At 42.6% G+C, this 17,961-nt stretch overlaps 2 protein-coding genes across 2 annotated transcripts in view; both read right to left on the bottom strand.

Moving 5' to 3' along the window:
- Positions 1 to 4,614: 4,614 nt before the first annotated feature.
- LOC308042117 (basic helix-loop-helix transcription factor scleraxis-like) lies at positions 4,615 to 5,233 on the bottom strand (the record flags this gene model as incomplete). The annotated part of the gene is made up of 2 exons (XM_080347216.1): positions 4,615 to 4,665; positions 4,814 to 5,233. 2 exons carry the CDS (start codon positions 5,231 to 5,233, stop codon positions 4,615 to 4,617), a joined length of 471 nt encoding a protein of 156 aa, XP_080203342.1.
- A 120-nt stretch (positions 5,234 to 5,353) lies between these two features.
- LOC308041979 (von Willebrand factor D and EGF domain-containing protein-like) overlaps positions 5,354 to 17,961 on the bottom strand; it is a gene marked incomplete at its 3' end in the record, with an annotated part of 254,731 nt that continues 242,123 nt past the window's right edge. The window contains exons 29-30 of the mRNA XM_080346976.1: positions 6,374 to 6,520; positions 5,354 to 5,524 (exon numbers count right to left, since the gene is read on the bottom strand). Of these exons, the coding sequence (XP_080203102.1) occupies positions 5,354 to 5,524; positions 6,374 to 6,520 (318 nt within the window). The remainder of the gene's footprint in view (positions 5,525 to 6,373; positions 6,521 to 17,961) is intronic.

A 17,961-nucleotide genomic window follows, 5' to 3' on the forward strand; every position in this document is an offset into this window, starting at 1 on the left:
ACTTTTTTTCAACCTTCAAAGGATTCCTGGTATAATATACCCCTCCAATTTTATACATAGCCTTTCTCTTAGCCTTTTATTATCTATTAGTTCTCACTATCAATCAGGATGTTACTACTCCCTTTTGAAAAGTGGTATTTAGACAGCTGTCCTAGGTTCTATATATTTGAGAGATTCTCTCAACATAGTGTCTGGTGTCTCACAGTGCAACAGGCCAGAACACAGAAAACAGCTTTTTTAGTGGAAGGAAGTCGAAGGTCTGTTATGAAAGAATCTGGTAACCAGCGGCATCAAAGATTTTTGTGTCTGAAATTTTCAGTGCACTCTGATTTATGGTTGACTTCCTATGGTTTCTGTGAAAAGGCTTATACAGTCTCATATAGAATATATATAAGGGGGGAGTATGTGATGATGCAAGATTAAGTACGGTACGTAGAGATTTATTATTTACTGTTTGCCTTTCAGAGAGGGCCAAAGAGAATCGTTTTGGTGAGTAGAAGGTTTTTTTCAAAGGGTAAATTTGGCAGAGGTTTAATGCAATCAGTTGACTGAGAAGCTTGTCCTCTTGCACTGATGCTCTGTTTGCTGCCTTAGGAACCACGAATCCTTCTGGTCACAAACACGTAACATCCAAAGAAAACTGCTTATGGGGAAACGTTACGCCCTACAATTTCATGAAAGCACCTAGGATGCATCTTTAGTGCCATGTAGTATGTATGTACATACATATGCTATGGACATACATACATATATATATGCTGCTGAAATCTTGTATAGATAGGTTTCAAAAAGTGAAAGAAAAAGCTTAAATACTTATATCTTAACTGAGATGGCTATAGAACTAACGCCATAGTTTTCAACACTTATTGTTTAATTTAGTAACAAAAATACTGTTTATTTCAGCAAATATAAGCATATTTTGCAAACAAATACAGATTATTGTAAATAAGCACATATCCCAAGAAAGTATTAGAAAGGAAACTTCCATTTTGTAGAGCAGAACTGAAAATAGTAGCTAACATGTAACTACTTTGATTTACATTATAATTAATCCATAAACAACCAAGTAATATGTTCAAATACTTCTTTAAACTTAACCAGTAAAATCAGCAACATGATCTATTCATTTTGCTTGATGCTGGTTTTATGCTGTGATGTACCAGGCTAAGTACAATGATTTATACAAAGTACTGTGCTTGGAATACTTTAACAATCATTTAATAGGATCTAAGATCACATGGTGTATATCTCACCATTTCTGCTTTATTCATGCATCATGTAAATTGAATAGCCAAGCGTATACAGGAAAACAAAGATGGGACTGGCATTAGGCATGTCTCTGTTCATACATACAGAATGAACTTACAAATATGTGGAAAAAACAATGTCTTCGGCAGAACAAGAGGGGGAAAACTCACATCATTGCAGTGCCTGGCCGTCAAACATGGTACTTGCTTTTAGACAGCTGAGTTTCAAAAATCTGGCTTATAAATATAGATGTGTGCATGCCACAAACAATGCCTCTCCACCGAGTGATTAAAAAAATACAGCTGATAAGACACATAAACTCACACAGTAAAAATTCAATAAAACACCCAATGATGAGTGAGCTCTTTAGACGTGAAATCTGAGCACTCAATTCATCTGTGTCTCTAGAAATTAAATTGTTTTTCCCTAGGTGTCTAGAAAACTCAGTACACAGCAACAGCTCAGTCCTGTAGCTTTTAGTTTGGCTCCTGAGGGTAGAGAAATTTTAAATTATAAATAGACTTAAGCGAAGTTAAGTATCTGTCCCCATTTAAATACAGAGTATTACATATGTATAAACACAGGCTTGAAGTCTGTTCCTTGGAGAACTCACTGTCATGATTGTTTTGGATAGATATTACCTGTCTATACTATGAATATTTGGGCCACAGTGCTCTGGGACCTCATTTCTGCCATGATCAATCAGTGTTACTGGAATTCCAATGTTATTTAGTAATTGAAACCCTAAGCTTTATACTCAAATCTTCAATCCCAGTTGAATCCAACAGTTTCTCCTGAGTAAAGAGAGCAGAATTTAAGGCTACACTCAGCCACATGCAACAGGAGATACGGCCAAGTCATAACAGCCTGTTCCTGCTTTTGTCATCGATGAGCATTTTGTATAAATGCTATACAAAGCCAAGGGGATAAAATCCCATTTATAGTGAGAGCAGTGAATTCCTGTAGAATTGAGCAGATTATGCACGAGTTTCAAGTCATGAGCTTTCATGTGGACTTTCAAGTGGACCTCAATTTTTATGCTCATTTCCTTTAATAACTAAGTATAGAGATAATCCTATTAAATCCAAATAAGCTGCGTTTGCCAAGAACCACTCTTAAAACTGCAATAACGTCACCACACTTTTAAAACCTGAAGTAATTAATCTTATTGTCTTATGAATTGCAAAATTTTGCATACGCAGTGCAAAATTTTGCTAAAATTGTTTAAAACTGCATTACTTTTTGTCATTTTAGGGTATCATACTGAATGATACAGCTAAATGAGTAAATTAGTACTAATTGTCCGTAAAGCAGGTCAGGTGCTTTGCTTTAATGTGTTCCGAAGAACATAGAGCTTAACTATAAGATCAGCTTTAATTATAAAGTAAATAATTTTTTAAAAGACAAACTTTTTCAAATATAAAACCAAACAGGGAGAGATGTTTGTGGAAATCTATACCCCACACACATACTGAAACAATAGATAAATTAAAACTCACTCTGTATAAACATGGAAGAGTTCCAGCTTCACCAATCAATGCCAAAGCAAAACAAAGATCATCATCTGGCAGCCATTTAAAGTTCCTTAGTAAATAAAATCATGATAGAAACCTTTTAAAAGCAAAAAGCATCTTCTCAATCCAGGCAAACACAGCATGGAGATTTTAATAAGTGAGTAGACTGACATGATGTGGAATTGCTGGGACTTTGCTTCGGTGCGTTTCTTGATTAGGATTTAAAGGAGAAATTTACAGCAGGTTCTGGAGGTACAACAGATTTTTTCCTTATGATAAAGGAAAGTCGGTCAGTGCACGTTGGGGAGGGGAGAGGGAAAAGTAAACCATGTGAAGTTGCACGAGCAATACACCAAGATCTTGTTCTCGCTACGTTCTTCATAATAAATGCCAGGATTTGCTTTGCACTTGGGGGAAGATGAGAAAATTCTGGGCAGAAAGCAAAGTGAGCAACGTGGCGCCGCTTCTTGAGTCCTCCCAGCTGGCGGGAGCAGCGGGGCTGGCGGGAGCAGCGAGCAGATGGCATCGGGGACAGAAACTGAGACAAGGACTCCTTGGAGAGCTCCTCAGAGTGGTACCATTCCCAAGCTTTTAAAGAATACAGAGTGCCTCCCAAAGTAATAAGATTAATTAAGGCCAAATTAAATGTATTATAAATAACTATAAAAACATTGCAAAATTAAACTATCTATATGGGGTTTTTTTAAATCCACTGTTAGTGGGGTTTAAGATTTTAGCCTGCTGCTTTGCTGCCGTCCAAAACTGGAAACATAAAACGCACATTTGCTTTTTAGACTTCTAAAAAATAAAAAAGTATACAAGTTAATAAACCGAGGGAGATAAATGGCATCAGTGATGTACAGGCACAACTTGGGAATGACCTGGGTGACGGGGAAACGCAGAGAGCCCTTGGGAAACCCTCCCTACCCTGTGCTTGCCAGATTTAGGAACAACCCACGCTATGGCCTCAAGTTGTGCCAAGGGAGGTTTAGGTTGGATATTAGGAAAAAATTCTTCATGGAAAGGGTTGTCAGGCATTGGAACAGGCTGCCCAGGGCAGTGGTGGAGTCACCATCCCTGGAGGGGTTCAAAAGGTGTTTAGATGGGGTTGTTAGAGACAAGGTTTAGTGCTAGAGTTAGGTTATGGTTGGACTCGATGATCTTGAGGGTTTCTTCCAACTGAAATGATTCTACGATTCTATTTAGAGGACTGGCACAACTTCCACCATTAATAAGAAGAGAGCGTCGATTACGCAGCACTTCTCTGCTTCCCTCTCCTGTCCTGGCTACATCCCGTGCCTATGTGCACAGCAAATGGTGGTGATTTCTCTGGAAGTTTCCTGACTTTCTGTGAACACCTTAAAATAATCCTCCAGCATCGTTCCAACTGCCCGAGCATGTCAGCTGTTGGTCTCAGCCCCGCAGGCCGGGACTAAGCATACAGCTGCAGGAGTGGGCGGCCGCACTGCGTGCAGCCCAGCCGGGCTGAAGGCGTACGGCACGATATGTTCGTGACAGCTTCTCCTGACAGGGGACACTGTGCATTTGCAAGTTCAAGTTTCATCATGAGACAGGTTTAGGAGACACCAGGCTCAGGGCTTGGCTGCTGAGGTTTAACGTTTCTCGCACTAAAATAGCTGCCGCACCAGGTGCAAGTGTCTCAACAGCGTTTGATTTCATTTGCAAAATACCCTGAATAAACCTGTCGCAAAGCAAAACAAAGCACATAGGCTTCAAAAGCAACTTTTTTAGGACTGTGTTATTTAAGAGTAAATGTATAGCATGAGTGCAGCGATGTTACCCAGAGCAGTTGTACCGTCCGTACAAGGCTGGCGTGAGCTTCTTGGCCGATTTAGTGTCCACTTAAAGCTGGACCAGACAGCGGTTTCTCTCCTTCTCGGTGCTGTACGAGGGATAAATAACACAGGTCAGGAGACACCAGGGAGACCCCCAAACCCACGGCTGGGACAATCCCAAACCAGACCCATAACCACCCTCTGCAAGACACGATCCCGGTGCCCAAAGGGAGATGCTGGGGAGCTGCCCCTTACCCGCTTCCGCTGCTCGCTGAGGCAGAAGGTGCAGATGGGCCTCGGCGTGGTGGCACTGGATGCTGGGGGCTGCGGGCAGGGGTCCGAGCAGGATTCCGAGCAGGATTCCGAGCAGGGCTGCGGGCAGGGCTGTGCGGTGGCCGTGCCCTCGGCCTGGCGCCGCTGCAGCAGCAGCACGTTGGCCAGGTGCGAGATGTAGCTGGACGCCAGGCGCAGCGTCTCCACCTTGGAGAGCCGGCGGTCGGCGGGCCGGGTGGGGATGAGCCGGCGGAGGGCGCCGAAGGCCGTGTTAACGCTGTGCGTGCGGTCCCGCTCCCGCGCGTTGGCCGCCGCCCGCCGCCCGCCGCCTCCCCGCGCCCGCCGCCGCCGCCCGCCGCCCGCTGCCCGCGCCTGCTCCGCCGCCCCCTCGCCGCCCTTCATGGCGCCCGCCGCCGCCGCCCCGCCGCCCCATGACTTTTATGGGCCCCTGCCCCTGCCTGCCGCCGCGGCCCCGTGTCCCGCCGGTAGCGCGGCAGGTCGTGCCTGGCGCGGTTGCTGCTTTTAGCCGGGGGCCGCCGCACCTGTCGCCGCGGCCGCGAAGGGCTCGATCCGGCAGCGGCTCCCGCGGAAACCCCCCCCCTTTTCCTCCGCCTCCCCGCTGCCGGGGGGTCGGCGGGACGAGGGGAGCCCGCGACGGCGGTTTGCAGGGAGCCGGGTGCTCTGTCCTGCGCCCTGCAGCGGGGGCCGGGGGTCTCCAGCGGACACAGGTTCATCCGCGGCACCGGGTCATGGTGGGAACGGCCCCGTCCCTGCTCTCAGAGTGTGCAGACTTCGACAGTTTTACCCAATCTGCACCCCCTTGCGCCGTTCCAGCTGTGCACATATACCTATATATGTATATATGTATTACTTGGAAGGAGCTAATAGAACAAGCACAGGAATGGATTCCATCACCCTCCCCAGCAAGCACTAGACACAGATACAAAACCAATTCCTCATTCTGTTCAGAATGCCTGCCGGCCTCAACCATTTACTTATTAAAAGGTCATCATGAGCACTGGTTGATTACTCCTCTTTTCTCCATAGAACTTTGACAGCCTGCCTGATCTCAGAAACTCATGAAAGGTCACGGTGCAGGTTTTCTCAAATGAATCATGTCTACCCAATGAAGCATCCTTGACTGACTCTTTTTTTTTGTGATCCCAGAAGCTTATTTGTGGCAGTGATATTGTCTAAGTATTAATCCTTCTTCCCCCATCAGGGCTGGATTAGCAGAGTCGTATCTCTTTAATCGAGGACGCGCACGCTCAGGACAGACAGCTGCTTTGACATGTTTGGCTGGGAGTCATGGCCTCTCAAAATACATCTAGTACCAGCTTGCAGGGCTACATCTATGTGCTGTGTTCATCAGCTCTGTTTGGCAGCCTGTTTTAATTGTACCATACATCAGTGTACTAATGAGCAAAACTTCTTTAAGGTGATTAATATATATATTACTTGAAGGGGGGGAGATTCTGGCTTCCCATCAGCTGATGTTTTGGAGATTTTTATGACTTCTGTAACAAAATGTGGATGCCATACACACAGTTTCAGGTTGAGGTTCTTTGGTAGCAAAGGCAGCAGAAAGACGAGGCCGATGGGCAGGCGAACGCCCTGCCACTGATCCAAAGCGGTTCCTTTGGGGTGCGGAGCGGGATGTGGCTCTTCATCATCAGGTGCTGGGAAGGCCTGGTTCAAAATCATGCAGGTGATAGTTTTCCCTAGAGTGTGTGAATGTGACTATATAATACTTCCATAGTGCTAAAAGCTCTGGCTTCTGTCTGCTTAACCTTTGAAAAAGTAAATGATCTAGAAAGTTACAAAGTTGAATTTCAATACTTAGAAGTGCTGCTTTTGGTTTCCTGAGAAATGAAGTTCCCAGACAAGCTTGCACTGTCTTCCATGTGGGTTTCTCCCATTTGCTCACATACAATGTTTCTAGAGTGACATTCTAGCTTAGCTGAAGTCAGTGACAAGACTCCCATTGACTTTAATGGAGGCAGGATTTCACCCTTGGTATGTTCTAGGAGCTGAGCAGTGTTGATAATTGTTTGTCAGGCTCAGTCATTTGCTTACCACAATTGTCCTGTCCTTAGCAGTTCAGTTTCTTGAGATTTTCTTTTAATTACTGCAAGTAAAACAAACAGAAGCAAGCCCCCTCAACAAAAAGAACCCTGAGACAAATCTACTACTCATATTACCAAAATCAGAATTTATGGCTTATTGATAAGCTGGAGGAATGAGAAAAGGAATAAGGAGAACTCAGGAAGAAAATGATGCTGCGTCTGCAGAGAAGAACAAAACTATTTTCACTGACATTACAGCAATAGCTAATTCAGGGGTTAAGGACAAAGGGGTGGCTGAATGATTCTAGTTCTGTTTCCAAGGCAGTTTGAAAAAGTAGAGCAAGCAATGGTTTTTTTTTTTTCCAGATAAGGAGACTTGTAAAAGGGCCAAAAAGCTGGTGACTGTAATTACTAGGTTATTGATTGGGATAACATTTATGCAAGTGCTAGGGGGAGCATATTCCTCAAGGGAGGTGCGGTAACGCAGGATTGCTGTTATTTTACAATTTGCTGAATTGCTAATAACAAGCAAGAATGGGGCTGCATGAATGTAAAGCAGAAGACTGAGCAGTATTTTCTGTGTAGCGATAAGGTTTTCCCTGAAATTTGCCTTCATGCTACACGAAGAAAGGTATCTGATGGCCATGGTAAGGAAGACGTTCAACAGTATCCAAAAGACTGGAAATATGAAATATGTGATTGATACAGTTGCAGTCTAGTCGCTGGCATTTCTTAATTTGCCTTCATTGTTTGAAGAACAGTGTTAATAGGAGCTACATAAAAGAAAGAAGAATTTTGAAGATAATTTGGAAAAGCTCTACCTGTGAAGAGAGCAAGTTAATTAGAGGATAACAAAAGAAAAAAGTCCCAATTAGTGGCTCAGAATGTCTGTGCTCACAGCCAAGGAACCTTCCAAATGTATTTCCATTATATAGGAAGTATAACCCAAATTTGTTTCACTTTTAGCAAAAGAGACAAAAGAGCCTTTAAAAACAGTTTATGGCATCATTCTGTGCCTGCAGATCCCCCTGACTTCAGCTGGAGTCCCCTGTTTATTCAAGAGCAGTAATACATAATAATCCTATAGACAAAAAACAATTGGTTTGGCATGTCAGTGTTCCTATTTTTCTGCCTCACACCATGGTGCTCCTGTTGCCATAGGTGTGCTGTGTATACTCCTCATAGGGGAGGAATATTGAACATCCCTAAATTTTGGTATAGTTGTGAGCTGTTCTCTGTCACAAAGAGGCACCAGGCCTCTGAGTGTGTGTGGAGTAATTAATGATGCTTCTGTTTGCACATTAATATCCAGGATGCTTCTTACACTGTGAGAAAGCAGGTCCGTGAGATGTTTCACTCACGTTTGGCAGATTCAAGGAAGACTCCATAGGGATCTAACAAAGAGAAACAAATAAAGGACGTGGATGGCTGGAAATGTCCACACAGTTGAGAACAATACATTTGACAAAATGTTATTCATTATATGTGTGTCTGTCTGTGACTTTGGCTGGTTGTGACAACTACTTCTGTCCTTCACAACAAACCTGGATGACAGAGTTGCCACTTTTATTGATGCTCTTAATAAATATGACTGCCATACAATACGTGTTGACAGAATAATCTTTTAAATGGCTTTTTACCCTATAAAGGTTCTGTAAGAGAATGATTTTAAGGAGAGAAGGTTGAGGAGTAGTCAAAATATGGAACTATACAGGAGAATTTTTGGGGCAGGAGGGCTTGCACAATGCACTTTAAATGAAGAAACGTTAAACGTGAGGTGGATTTAAGGCTTCATGTGTTTAAGTCATGTCAGGTGGGATGGTGAACCTTCTGGATTTTAATAAATAACCTCTACACATTTTGAACCCAGGTAGGGGAGGAGCAGGACCAGCTCTGCCCTGGGCTGCGCCTGCTTGATTAATGTGGGATCTAACAAGTCCCTTCTTGATATTCTGCCCAGCCAGATTCAGCATGACACTTACCTCTTCACTTGCAAGCTCTTCACTTACAATCGCTGTTCTTCATCTGAATTGATCTGTGCCGTGATTCTCCAGTGTGTTAACGAGTTTTCTGCGTGGTGGAGTGCTGGGGGCATTGTTAAACTCCAGAGACATCCTGCCTACTGCGTTTTATTTGTACGCCCACTCTGTTACTCTTGACAAAAAGCAGCTGAGTTGTTTATCTTGAGTTTTTGACAAAAAATTTGTCTTACAGTAATTTTCTCTGCTCTGGCTGCCCACGGAAGCAAATCCAAATATATTACTCACCTGTTATTTCAAAACTGTTTAAACTTGCCAAATCTAAGTGGTGTTTTACACGATTCTGCTGATACTCTCAAAGTTGTTATTAACTGCCTCAGAAGTAATTTTTGATCGTGGTTGCATTCAGCGGAATGATGACAAGGCACATTCTTTTCTCTGTCAAATTGAAATGATATAAGGACAGTACACCTGCCCTCGGAAACAGAATGTTTCGCAAGCAGTATTTGTGCAGAGGCTTTTTTGTTCATTAAAGCAAAACGCAGCCAGAGCTCTCCCCACTCACTCTCTTCTTTCATTGCTTTTAAATCCATCCCAACTGAGCTTGACCGGTGCTTGGGAAGATGTTGGCCATAAGGTTCAGCTGTGGCGTGTGGTTTGGGGGCTGAGATCCTTTGCCAATCCATCTGGAAATCCTCATGGTGGTGAGAATCCAGAGCTCTGGTGGAAGCTGCTCTTTCCCATGTGAGTCCGTGCCCCAACCATGGAAAGTGCTCTGGTTGCTTTTATAGACAAAAGAGACTTGAAGCACCATCTAGCAAAGTGTTATGGACTTTTCAAATTATTCTTATGACAAAGTACCAACTGCTTGTGCTCTTTCTGTTCACTTCGACATGCCACCAGCATGATGGTCAGTCTGTGTATTGTCTCACTACCCCACGTTCCATGGTTTTGCCTTCGCAGAAACTAATGCTTTCCTACATTTGTTTCCAATGTCTTATCCAGGCTTTGCAGGTTGGATCACTCCTGGATAACCCAGTTTTTCTAGCTTCCCCAGAGTTTTCCAGGTCACAGAGATCTATAAGAGTAGAACCTCTGGGGAGAGGCTGAGGGAGCTGGGCTTGTTTAGTCTGGAGAAGAGGAGGCTTAGAGGTGAGCTCAGCACTCTCTAGAACTACCTGAAGGGCAGTTGTAGCCAGGTGGGGATTGGTCTCTTCTCCCAGGCAGTCAGCAATAGGACAAGGGGCCATGGGCTTCGACTCTGCCAGGGGAAATTTAGGCTGGATATTAGAAAGCAATTCTTTGCAGATAGAGTGGTCAGGCATTGGAATGGCTGCCCAAGGAGGTGCTGGACTCACTGTCCCCGGAGGTTTTTAAACTGATATTGGCCATGGCACTTAGTGCCATGATCTAGTCAATGGACTGGAGTTGGACCAAGGGCTGGACTTGATGACCTCTGAGGTCTTTTCCAACCCAGTCAATTCTGTGATTCTGTGATATATTATTAGGTATCAAAGAGACCAGTGGTTTTTCTTTTTTTTTTTTTAAACAGGTGGAATGCTACTGTAGAAATGCAACTGAATTTTAGGTCTAAAAAATACCTAACTGCTGTAATAATGAACATGAGCATGAGATGTAGAATCGTCCACTTGGGTGGAAGAACTATTGCGAACACTTCAAAATGCTTCTTGCCATTTGATTTGTTCCATCTTCTCTCCCCCATGATTGCCAGATCTTGCAAAGAAAGCTGCTTTTTTTCGTATTTGTAGTTTTACAATATCCTTTCATGGAGAGCGCTATACCACTCAAGATTTTGTAGATACTTTAAAAGATGTATTTTCAATAGTTTCTTTCAAGTGTGTAGGGCTGGCAAATAGAAAGATATCCCAAAACCTATGAAAGAAGTATAATTGGCTGTATAATTACTGGAGCTTCTGCAATATAACCACAACTGAAGTTGTTTGTATGGTTTCATTCCCTCTTCTTAGCTTTTTGAGTGTCCTTCTATGAAGATACTAAAAATCTGACATTCTTTAGATTCTTCACTTTATTCTCCTTTGTACTTCAATTGAACACCAACACTTCTGTTAACAAAGACATCTGTGATCATGATTCCATAGTTCAAATTAAAATAGAGGACAGATTCAATTTCAGTCACTCAGGTTCAAGTCAGAACCGACTTCATTGTCACTGGTCGAGTTAATCTGTCTCTGCACCACTGTAACTGATGGCATAATCAGAATAATAATCAATTTCTGAACTGTAGGCAAGATTTTAAGGTTACTTCATAATTGCTCAGTGTTAGAAAAGCAGAATACAAGAGTTGGTCCTCACTGGTTAGCAATTTGTTCCAGTCTGACACCGGGGAAGCCAGTTTTAAGCTGCTGGTGGAAATATGACACTAATATTAGAAGGTGGGTGTGAAGGTAAATTTCTTCATATTCTCAATTTTTTTGAGAGACGGTGAAGTGGAATATATGTGTGTGTGTGTCTGTGTATAAAAACAGAGCTATTTCTGTTTCAAATGTGTGTTGTAAAGAAGACAACCAACGTTGTAGTGCCGTGTAGAGAAATAGGTGTACTGGAACGGCAATTCCCAGTGCAGCCTGGCAGATGGGGAAGGTCTTTAAGCGTAGTTGTGTGGCCAGGAATGGTGTTGTGGTTGAACTCCAGGTGGCAGCTAAGCCCCACACAGCCACTCACTCATTCTTCACCCCTTTGTCTTCCACTTAAATACCTACTGATCATGACACCATATGGAATATCCCTTTGGCCAGTTGGGGTCAGCAGTTTTGGCTGTGCCCCCTCCCAACCTTTTCTGCACTCCCACCTGCTTGTTAGTCTGGGAAGCTGGAAAGTCCTCGACTGCTCAGCAACGACTCAAACATCAGTGTGTTATCAACAGTATTCTTGTTCTAAATCCAAAACACAGAACTGTGCCAGCTACTCAGAAGAAAATTAACTCTATCCTAATCCTAAATCCAAAGCTATTGATGAATATGTCTGTTCAGTGGTTCTTTGGAGCTGGAATAATACAGATTAATAAATAATAAGTGAATTGTGGCAAACAAAGAGTTTACAGTCTGAAAGCTTAAAAGGCTACTCTCTGATGCCAAACAAACATGGACTGATGCCAGTATTGTGCTTTTGGTACGAAATTTTGACTCTATCAATGTAAAAGGATAATGTAAAATAAGTTTGACTAAACTATTTAGATTAAGGGGCTGTGCAGACTATAACAATCTCATGTATACTGCAAGTATATGAATGAATTCTATTTATACTATAGAATTTCTTCCTTGAATTTGTTATATAGTAAGTCTTTTACATACATTACAGATTGCACGCCAGAGATCAAGCTTTCAGACACTGAAATCTGTCTACAAAGATTATTTGACCTTTCTTCAGGTGCCTATGGGGATATGACTAAGAAAAGATAAGTCACTCTCATTAAGATTCCTGCTGACAGTTGGCAGACCAGGTGGTCCTGCCTAACACAAGTCTTTAAAGATTGTGCAGGTACAAAGTGTGTCTTACTGGTGCTCTGAACTGAGCCAAATTGTTTTGGTTTAGTTGAAATAAATGCTGTTTGCCTTGTGTTTTCTGTCTACGCCCTGCAAGACAGGTGTCTTTGCTGTGCCTGCTATTACCCTCAAAGAGACCATCAATAATATGAAGTGTTGTGGGATATTATATTGTGGGAACTCACTGTCACAATATTTTACAGCATACTGGTTACTACATCAGTTGGTCTGAACAGAATATTAAATTTAGCAACTGGAGCACTGGTTTATATTTCCTTCTTTTCTGTCTTTTATGTAATACAACTTGCACTACAGCAACAGCTATCACTTCTTTCTCCCTGCAATGTGCTCACTTTACTACCTGTCTTACAGCACCTTTTGGAACCTTGTACATCTCTTCTTTCTTACTTCTATTTCTTTTAAAATAACTACAGCTTCCAATCTACCTTGTGGGGTCCTAATAGACTGGGATAGCCCACTAGCCAGATGACTGTCCACAACAGCGCTCTTCCCTCACAGGGGATGCTGCCGAATCTTTCTTAGGGATATACAACCTTTCCGTAATAAACAACTCCTGATTAGCACCACAGTGTTTTCTTTCTCACTTCAGACTGCCATTAAGCACTCTCCGTCCAAGGCTTCTGCTTCACTTTGGGCCAGCACACACTATCACAGCGCTCAGAACACTGGTCCTTGTTGATTGGAGATATTTTTGAAATGAATGGTATTTAAATTAATTCTATTGCTTTTGCCAATTGTATCTAAACCTTCACTGCAGTCTTTGCTGTTGCTTACATTGATGGGACAGAAAACAGTGCGCCAACATCTGTGTTTATGTGGGTAGAGTTCATACAATTTCTTAGTGTGTCTGTTGTCAGTTTTCTTTTTTCCAGTTCTTTCGGACATTTTTCTCTCTGTAGTAACCCGCTGCCAAATCTTATAAAAGAACATTTCCTTTTATATTAAGAATACCACCAGAACCTTGTAGAAAGGAATTCTGTTCTTGTGTCTGGCATTAAGAATGTGTCGTTAAAAGAAACTGCAGTTTGACATATGCAGCATCTGTACTGAAAATTATTTCTTACAGGAAATAATGGCTTTCTGCTGAAATCATTACAATGAAATTCTTGTCTTGGGATCTTTGAAGGTATGGAGAGGCAGACTCGCATAGTTCTGTGCCTGTTAGGCGGATCTGCCTGCTGACCTGCCTTCTAGGCAGTCCCGAATCAGTTCCTTGCCTGAAAGGTGCTGTACAAAGGCTCAGAACTCACTTTCCAGGCAGACAAGAACAGGTACCTGTCTAGGAGATGTCCCCTTGTTGATGACCTGCCTCCAAGGCAGATCTGTCTAGTTATCTTCTCCGTCTTTGAAGCAGCTCCATCCAGAGTTGTGTCTTCAGCAGACTGAACTGCTGCCTGCCTGGGAGGTACTTGCCTTGATAAGCTTCCTTCTAGACAATCCCGAGCAATTATTTACCCCAAACATCATCTTTCTGAAGGCGACATTTAGAATCTGAACTTGTAAATAATGTTTTTAGTCCTGACTGATTGCTGTGTGTGATATTCACTGTTAACCTCGCTTGTATAAGAAATATAACAAACATCCCTCGCTCACGTTTAGAAAAATAAAGAAGCCTGTCAAAAAATCCTGCTAATATACCACAGAGCTTGCATATGCTTGTGCTCGCTCCTCGGGCAGCAATCTAGCTGCCAAACTTGCTGAAGGGAAAGGAAGGGAGTGGGGACACATTTCTTTTAATTCAAAATTGTTATTCTGTGTTGAAGGACTAAAGGGAAGGTGGACACTGTATGTTTTGGTGTTCAGTCTTAAAAATTGCACATGATCATTATGAGTCAGGGAGCCAGTTCTCAGCTACTTACACAATATTCTAAGTGCCACATGCTCATTTTTAATCAAATAGATGCTTTATTTTACTTGAACAAAAAAAAAAGACAGTAATTACTAGGTAACAGTAAAATACAGTTTAGCTCCTTTCCCTTTCCTAGAGAAATTCAAGTTGCAAGTCAGATGTTAGACTTGAAAAAAAAGTGGTACGAATACCCTCAAGGCCACAAACCTGGAGCAGCAAAGTCACCTGATAAGGGATAAGTCAGATATTAAGTATTGTAATGTTTGGGGCAACATCGTTGTGTAAGTATGTTGGTGTAATTCTGCTTGCTTGTCGTTAGTATGTCATCACTCTGTTTGGTGGACATGGAATGAGCCCAGAATTAGGCTTTTATTTGAGTTCTGCTTGTGCTTTGTAGAGGAATTCTGCATGTGAGGTAGGCACTAAGCAGGATTTTCCACCCCTTCTTATAGGCACCCTGGTGCCTCTGTATGATAGAAAAACCGTAATTAAAGTAGACAGTCTTGTACTTGGAATGGAAAGTGGTGAAACTTGCATTAGTTCTTTAGTTCTGATATAAGCTACTTTCATAGTCTGGAAAGGCTTTTTTTTCTCTCTCTTCTGCCCAAATTAATGTCATCTATTGAGTATGAGGAATAGAAATTAGGAGCCTGAGTCATGCTGTGCTGCCCAGAAATACAGGCATGATCCCCTTCATTTTTCCCTCATCTTTCTTCCTCTCAACCTCTTTCACCCCACCTTTATTCTAGCGTATTTTGACTAATGATTGTGGTTGAAGAAACTGAAATCTGCTCATGGGTATTTCTCAAGCAGACTTAAGTTTGTCACCTAAATTATTCATTGCGAATTAGCTCCTTGGAGGCAAGGACTATACTGAGTGTGACGGAGACCGGGCTGGACCCCCAGGTACCACCGCAACGCTCAGATGCCGCGTTGGCAACGTTCACAGTTTCAATGTGTGCAAATGACAAAGGAGATTTTCTCTGGCATGCGTGAGCTGTGTGGAGCTAAAAGGCACGACCTGCTCAGGAATGGGGAGCTGGGTGCTGACAGGGAGCAAATACCCACCTACAAATATAAAGTTACAAGGGCTGAAATGTAGTGAAACTGTCTTAAACATCCGGGTGTAGGAGATTTACTAAAATACTGCCTTCATGGGAAATTAGTGTCCAAGTTCTTCCCAGGCATGTTACTAATCAAGGTTAATTTGTTGTTCATAAACTAGACCAAGATTCTTGCAAGTTAGGATATGGTTTGGTACTATGTGTCACTAACTGGGGTAGCTTTTCATCTGAAGAACTGAAACCATGTTTATTTGAATCTATATTTTACTTTCTGCAAGACCTGGAAATGTTTAGTTGGTGTTAGTTGATAATACGTGGCAAGTTATTCATCCAAATATGCTTAAATCATTTTTGAGAAGTGATTGGAATAGTGCACTTTAGAAACCAAAGTATATTGAAGAAAGCGTAGTAACCTCATGTTTTCCTCAAAGGCTTTATAAGGGTTTTGCTTTTATTGGTGTAGCATCCTTCTCTAATCTCGGCATTGTGGAGCTTTCTAAATGTGTTGCAGAAAAATCCTCTGATGTTTGTCATGTGTATTTTGAGAACCAGCAGGCACTAAGGAGAAGACTTTAATAGATACAGACAGGAGAGAAGAGTTGCTGGAATCCGAATCTGCCGTAGACGTGGGCAAAACTCCTCCACACCTCTGAACTTTCCAAGCTGTAGTGAATTTGATAGAGAGTAACACAGATCTGAGCTTACCATCATTTTTAGTCTGAGTTTTGTGATGCTGAAGTCCCTGACAGGCTTTTGCCAATACCATCTAGGCTCTTCATCTCTACCCTCAGTAACAAAATCCATCCTCACACAGTGTGCCATCATCTCCTACATACAGTAAGAATGATGAGTGCAGTTACCAGCTGGGAGCAAGGTGGAGAAACCTCAGCTTTTCCTCATTTCATAACCCTTCACTGGATCAAATCAGACACTTAGGGCATTTTAGAAACTCATGCCAGCTTCTTATGCACAGCATTTTTTACACCTTGTTCAAGGTTACTTTGTGGGGTCTGAACACCCATTCTGGTGCACTGGCTGAATTGCCTGGAAGTGCTATTTTAGACTTGAATTGAGAATATTTGCTCCCATCGTTTACTCATGCCAGATTTTCTTCACAGGCACTGTGGTTTCAGCATGAGATATGACTTGTTTTTCATTTTCTCCTGGCTGTTTCTTCCGAAAGATGGGTCTGTCTCTGTGCTCCTTTCCAAATGAAATCCCGCTGCTCATTCTGTTCTTTTAAATCAAATCAGCATTCCACCCCATCTCCTTTTTTACCACCTGAGATACAATAATCTAAATGCTTTGGGAAGGAAAACCAGCCACTAAATTTAGTGGTAGAGAGAAATGTGTTAGAGTAGTTAGTCCTACAAAATGCAGAACTCCTCAAGTCCGCTTTCCCACTGTTTTGTGCCTATTTTGGAGCTTGATTATGACCGAGCTCTGATTCACGCTGCAGCTGTTTTCTTGATGGGGTTGTCAAGTGCATCATCGCTGTCTCAGCTTTTGTGCTGATAAACTGGGTTAGGAATACAGGGCCTTCAAGCCTTTCTGTTGGGCTTGGTTAGACTGGCTGAAAGATTAACTGAGTGGACTGCTTGCATATAGTTGTTTCCCTGAAAATTTATGCAAAAAGCCTAACGTGTCTCATCTCCCCTGGACTGTACACTTTTGGTAAGCCCTGTTTATCCCTCCATCACTTTAAAACCAGAGTTAAGCTTGCTTTACCTTCTATCTGTCTGTGTCTGACTGATGATGGTCGTCAGTCTGTCTTTTATCCACGTGGGCTTTGTCTGTCCTGGGACACCGAAACTGCTCCCCACTGGGTTTCTGTATCTTCAGCAGGTAGTTGGTTCAGGACTCAGAGCAGCCTGTTCTCTGCTGCATCTTTTAATTACAAGCAAATGTATCATGGTACGACATGTGCGTCTGTTCTTCCTCTCTCTGTGCCCGTTAATTTTGCTGGATTTTAAGCCCACAAAAAACCCCCACCAAACAACCCACAGCACAATAGCAGGCAAACAAACCAAGACACATTTTTTTCTGTAAAATAATTAAAATCTTTCCCACTTTTCACACAGCATATAAGGAACCCGTTTTCCACTTAGGTGCGCTGAGTGCGTTTCTCACCATTACAGCATCTCCGAATTACAGGTTTTCCTCTCTTGGTGCACATCCTGGGGAGCACCTTGCCCATAGGCAAGATGGTAGATTTTGCTCGCTCTGAGTTTACTTGTAGCTTGGAGAGCATGAGAAAAAATGTGCTACTGGCATGGCCAGCAGCTAAATGTCAAAATTTGGCTCCAAGACAATACTACTTAAACTATTTCTCTAAGTAAGCGCTTCTTACACAAGGAGGGATTGAAGGATCAGACTCATAGCATTGTAAAATCACTCTCTTAGGAATTTTCAGAACTGCCTAGAACATTTTGAATCTAATTCTCCAAACCCTCAGGCAGCTTTGAATATCTCAGCTCTAATATATTGAAATAACAGACACTGATATAAAAAAATGAGAGGGTGATACTCTCTTGCATCCAGGCAATTCCCAGCAGGGTGGACAGAATAACCGCAGGCCGTGCTGCAGGTTTCTGTCAGCACTTCTGTGCCCATCAGGGGGTGATTCA

The sequence above is a fragment of the Nesoenas mayeri genome (assembly GCF_963082525.1).
Source record: "Nesoenas mayeri genome assembly, chromosome: 6".
Classification (NCBI taxonomy): domain Eukaryota; kingdom Metazoa; phylum Chordata; class Aves; order Columbiformes; family Columbidae; genus Nesoenas; species Nesoenas mayeri.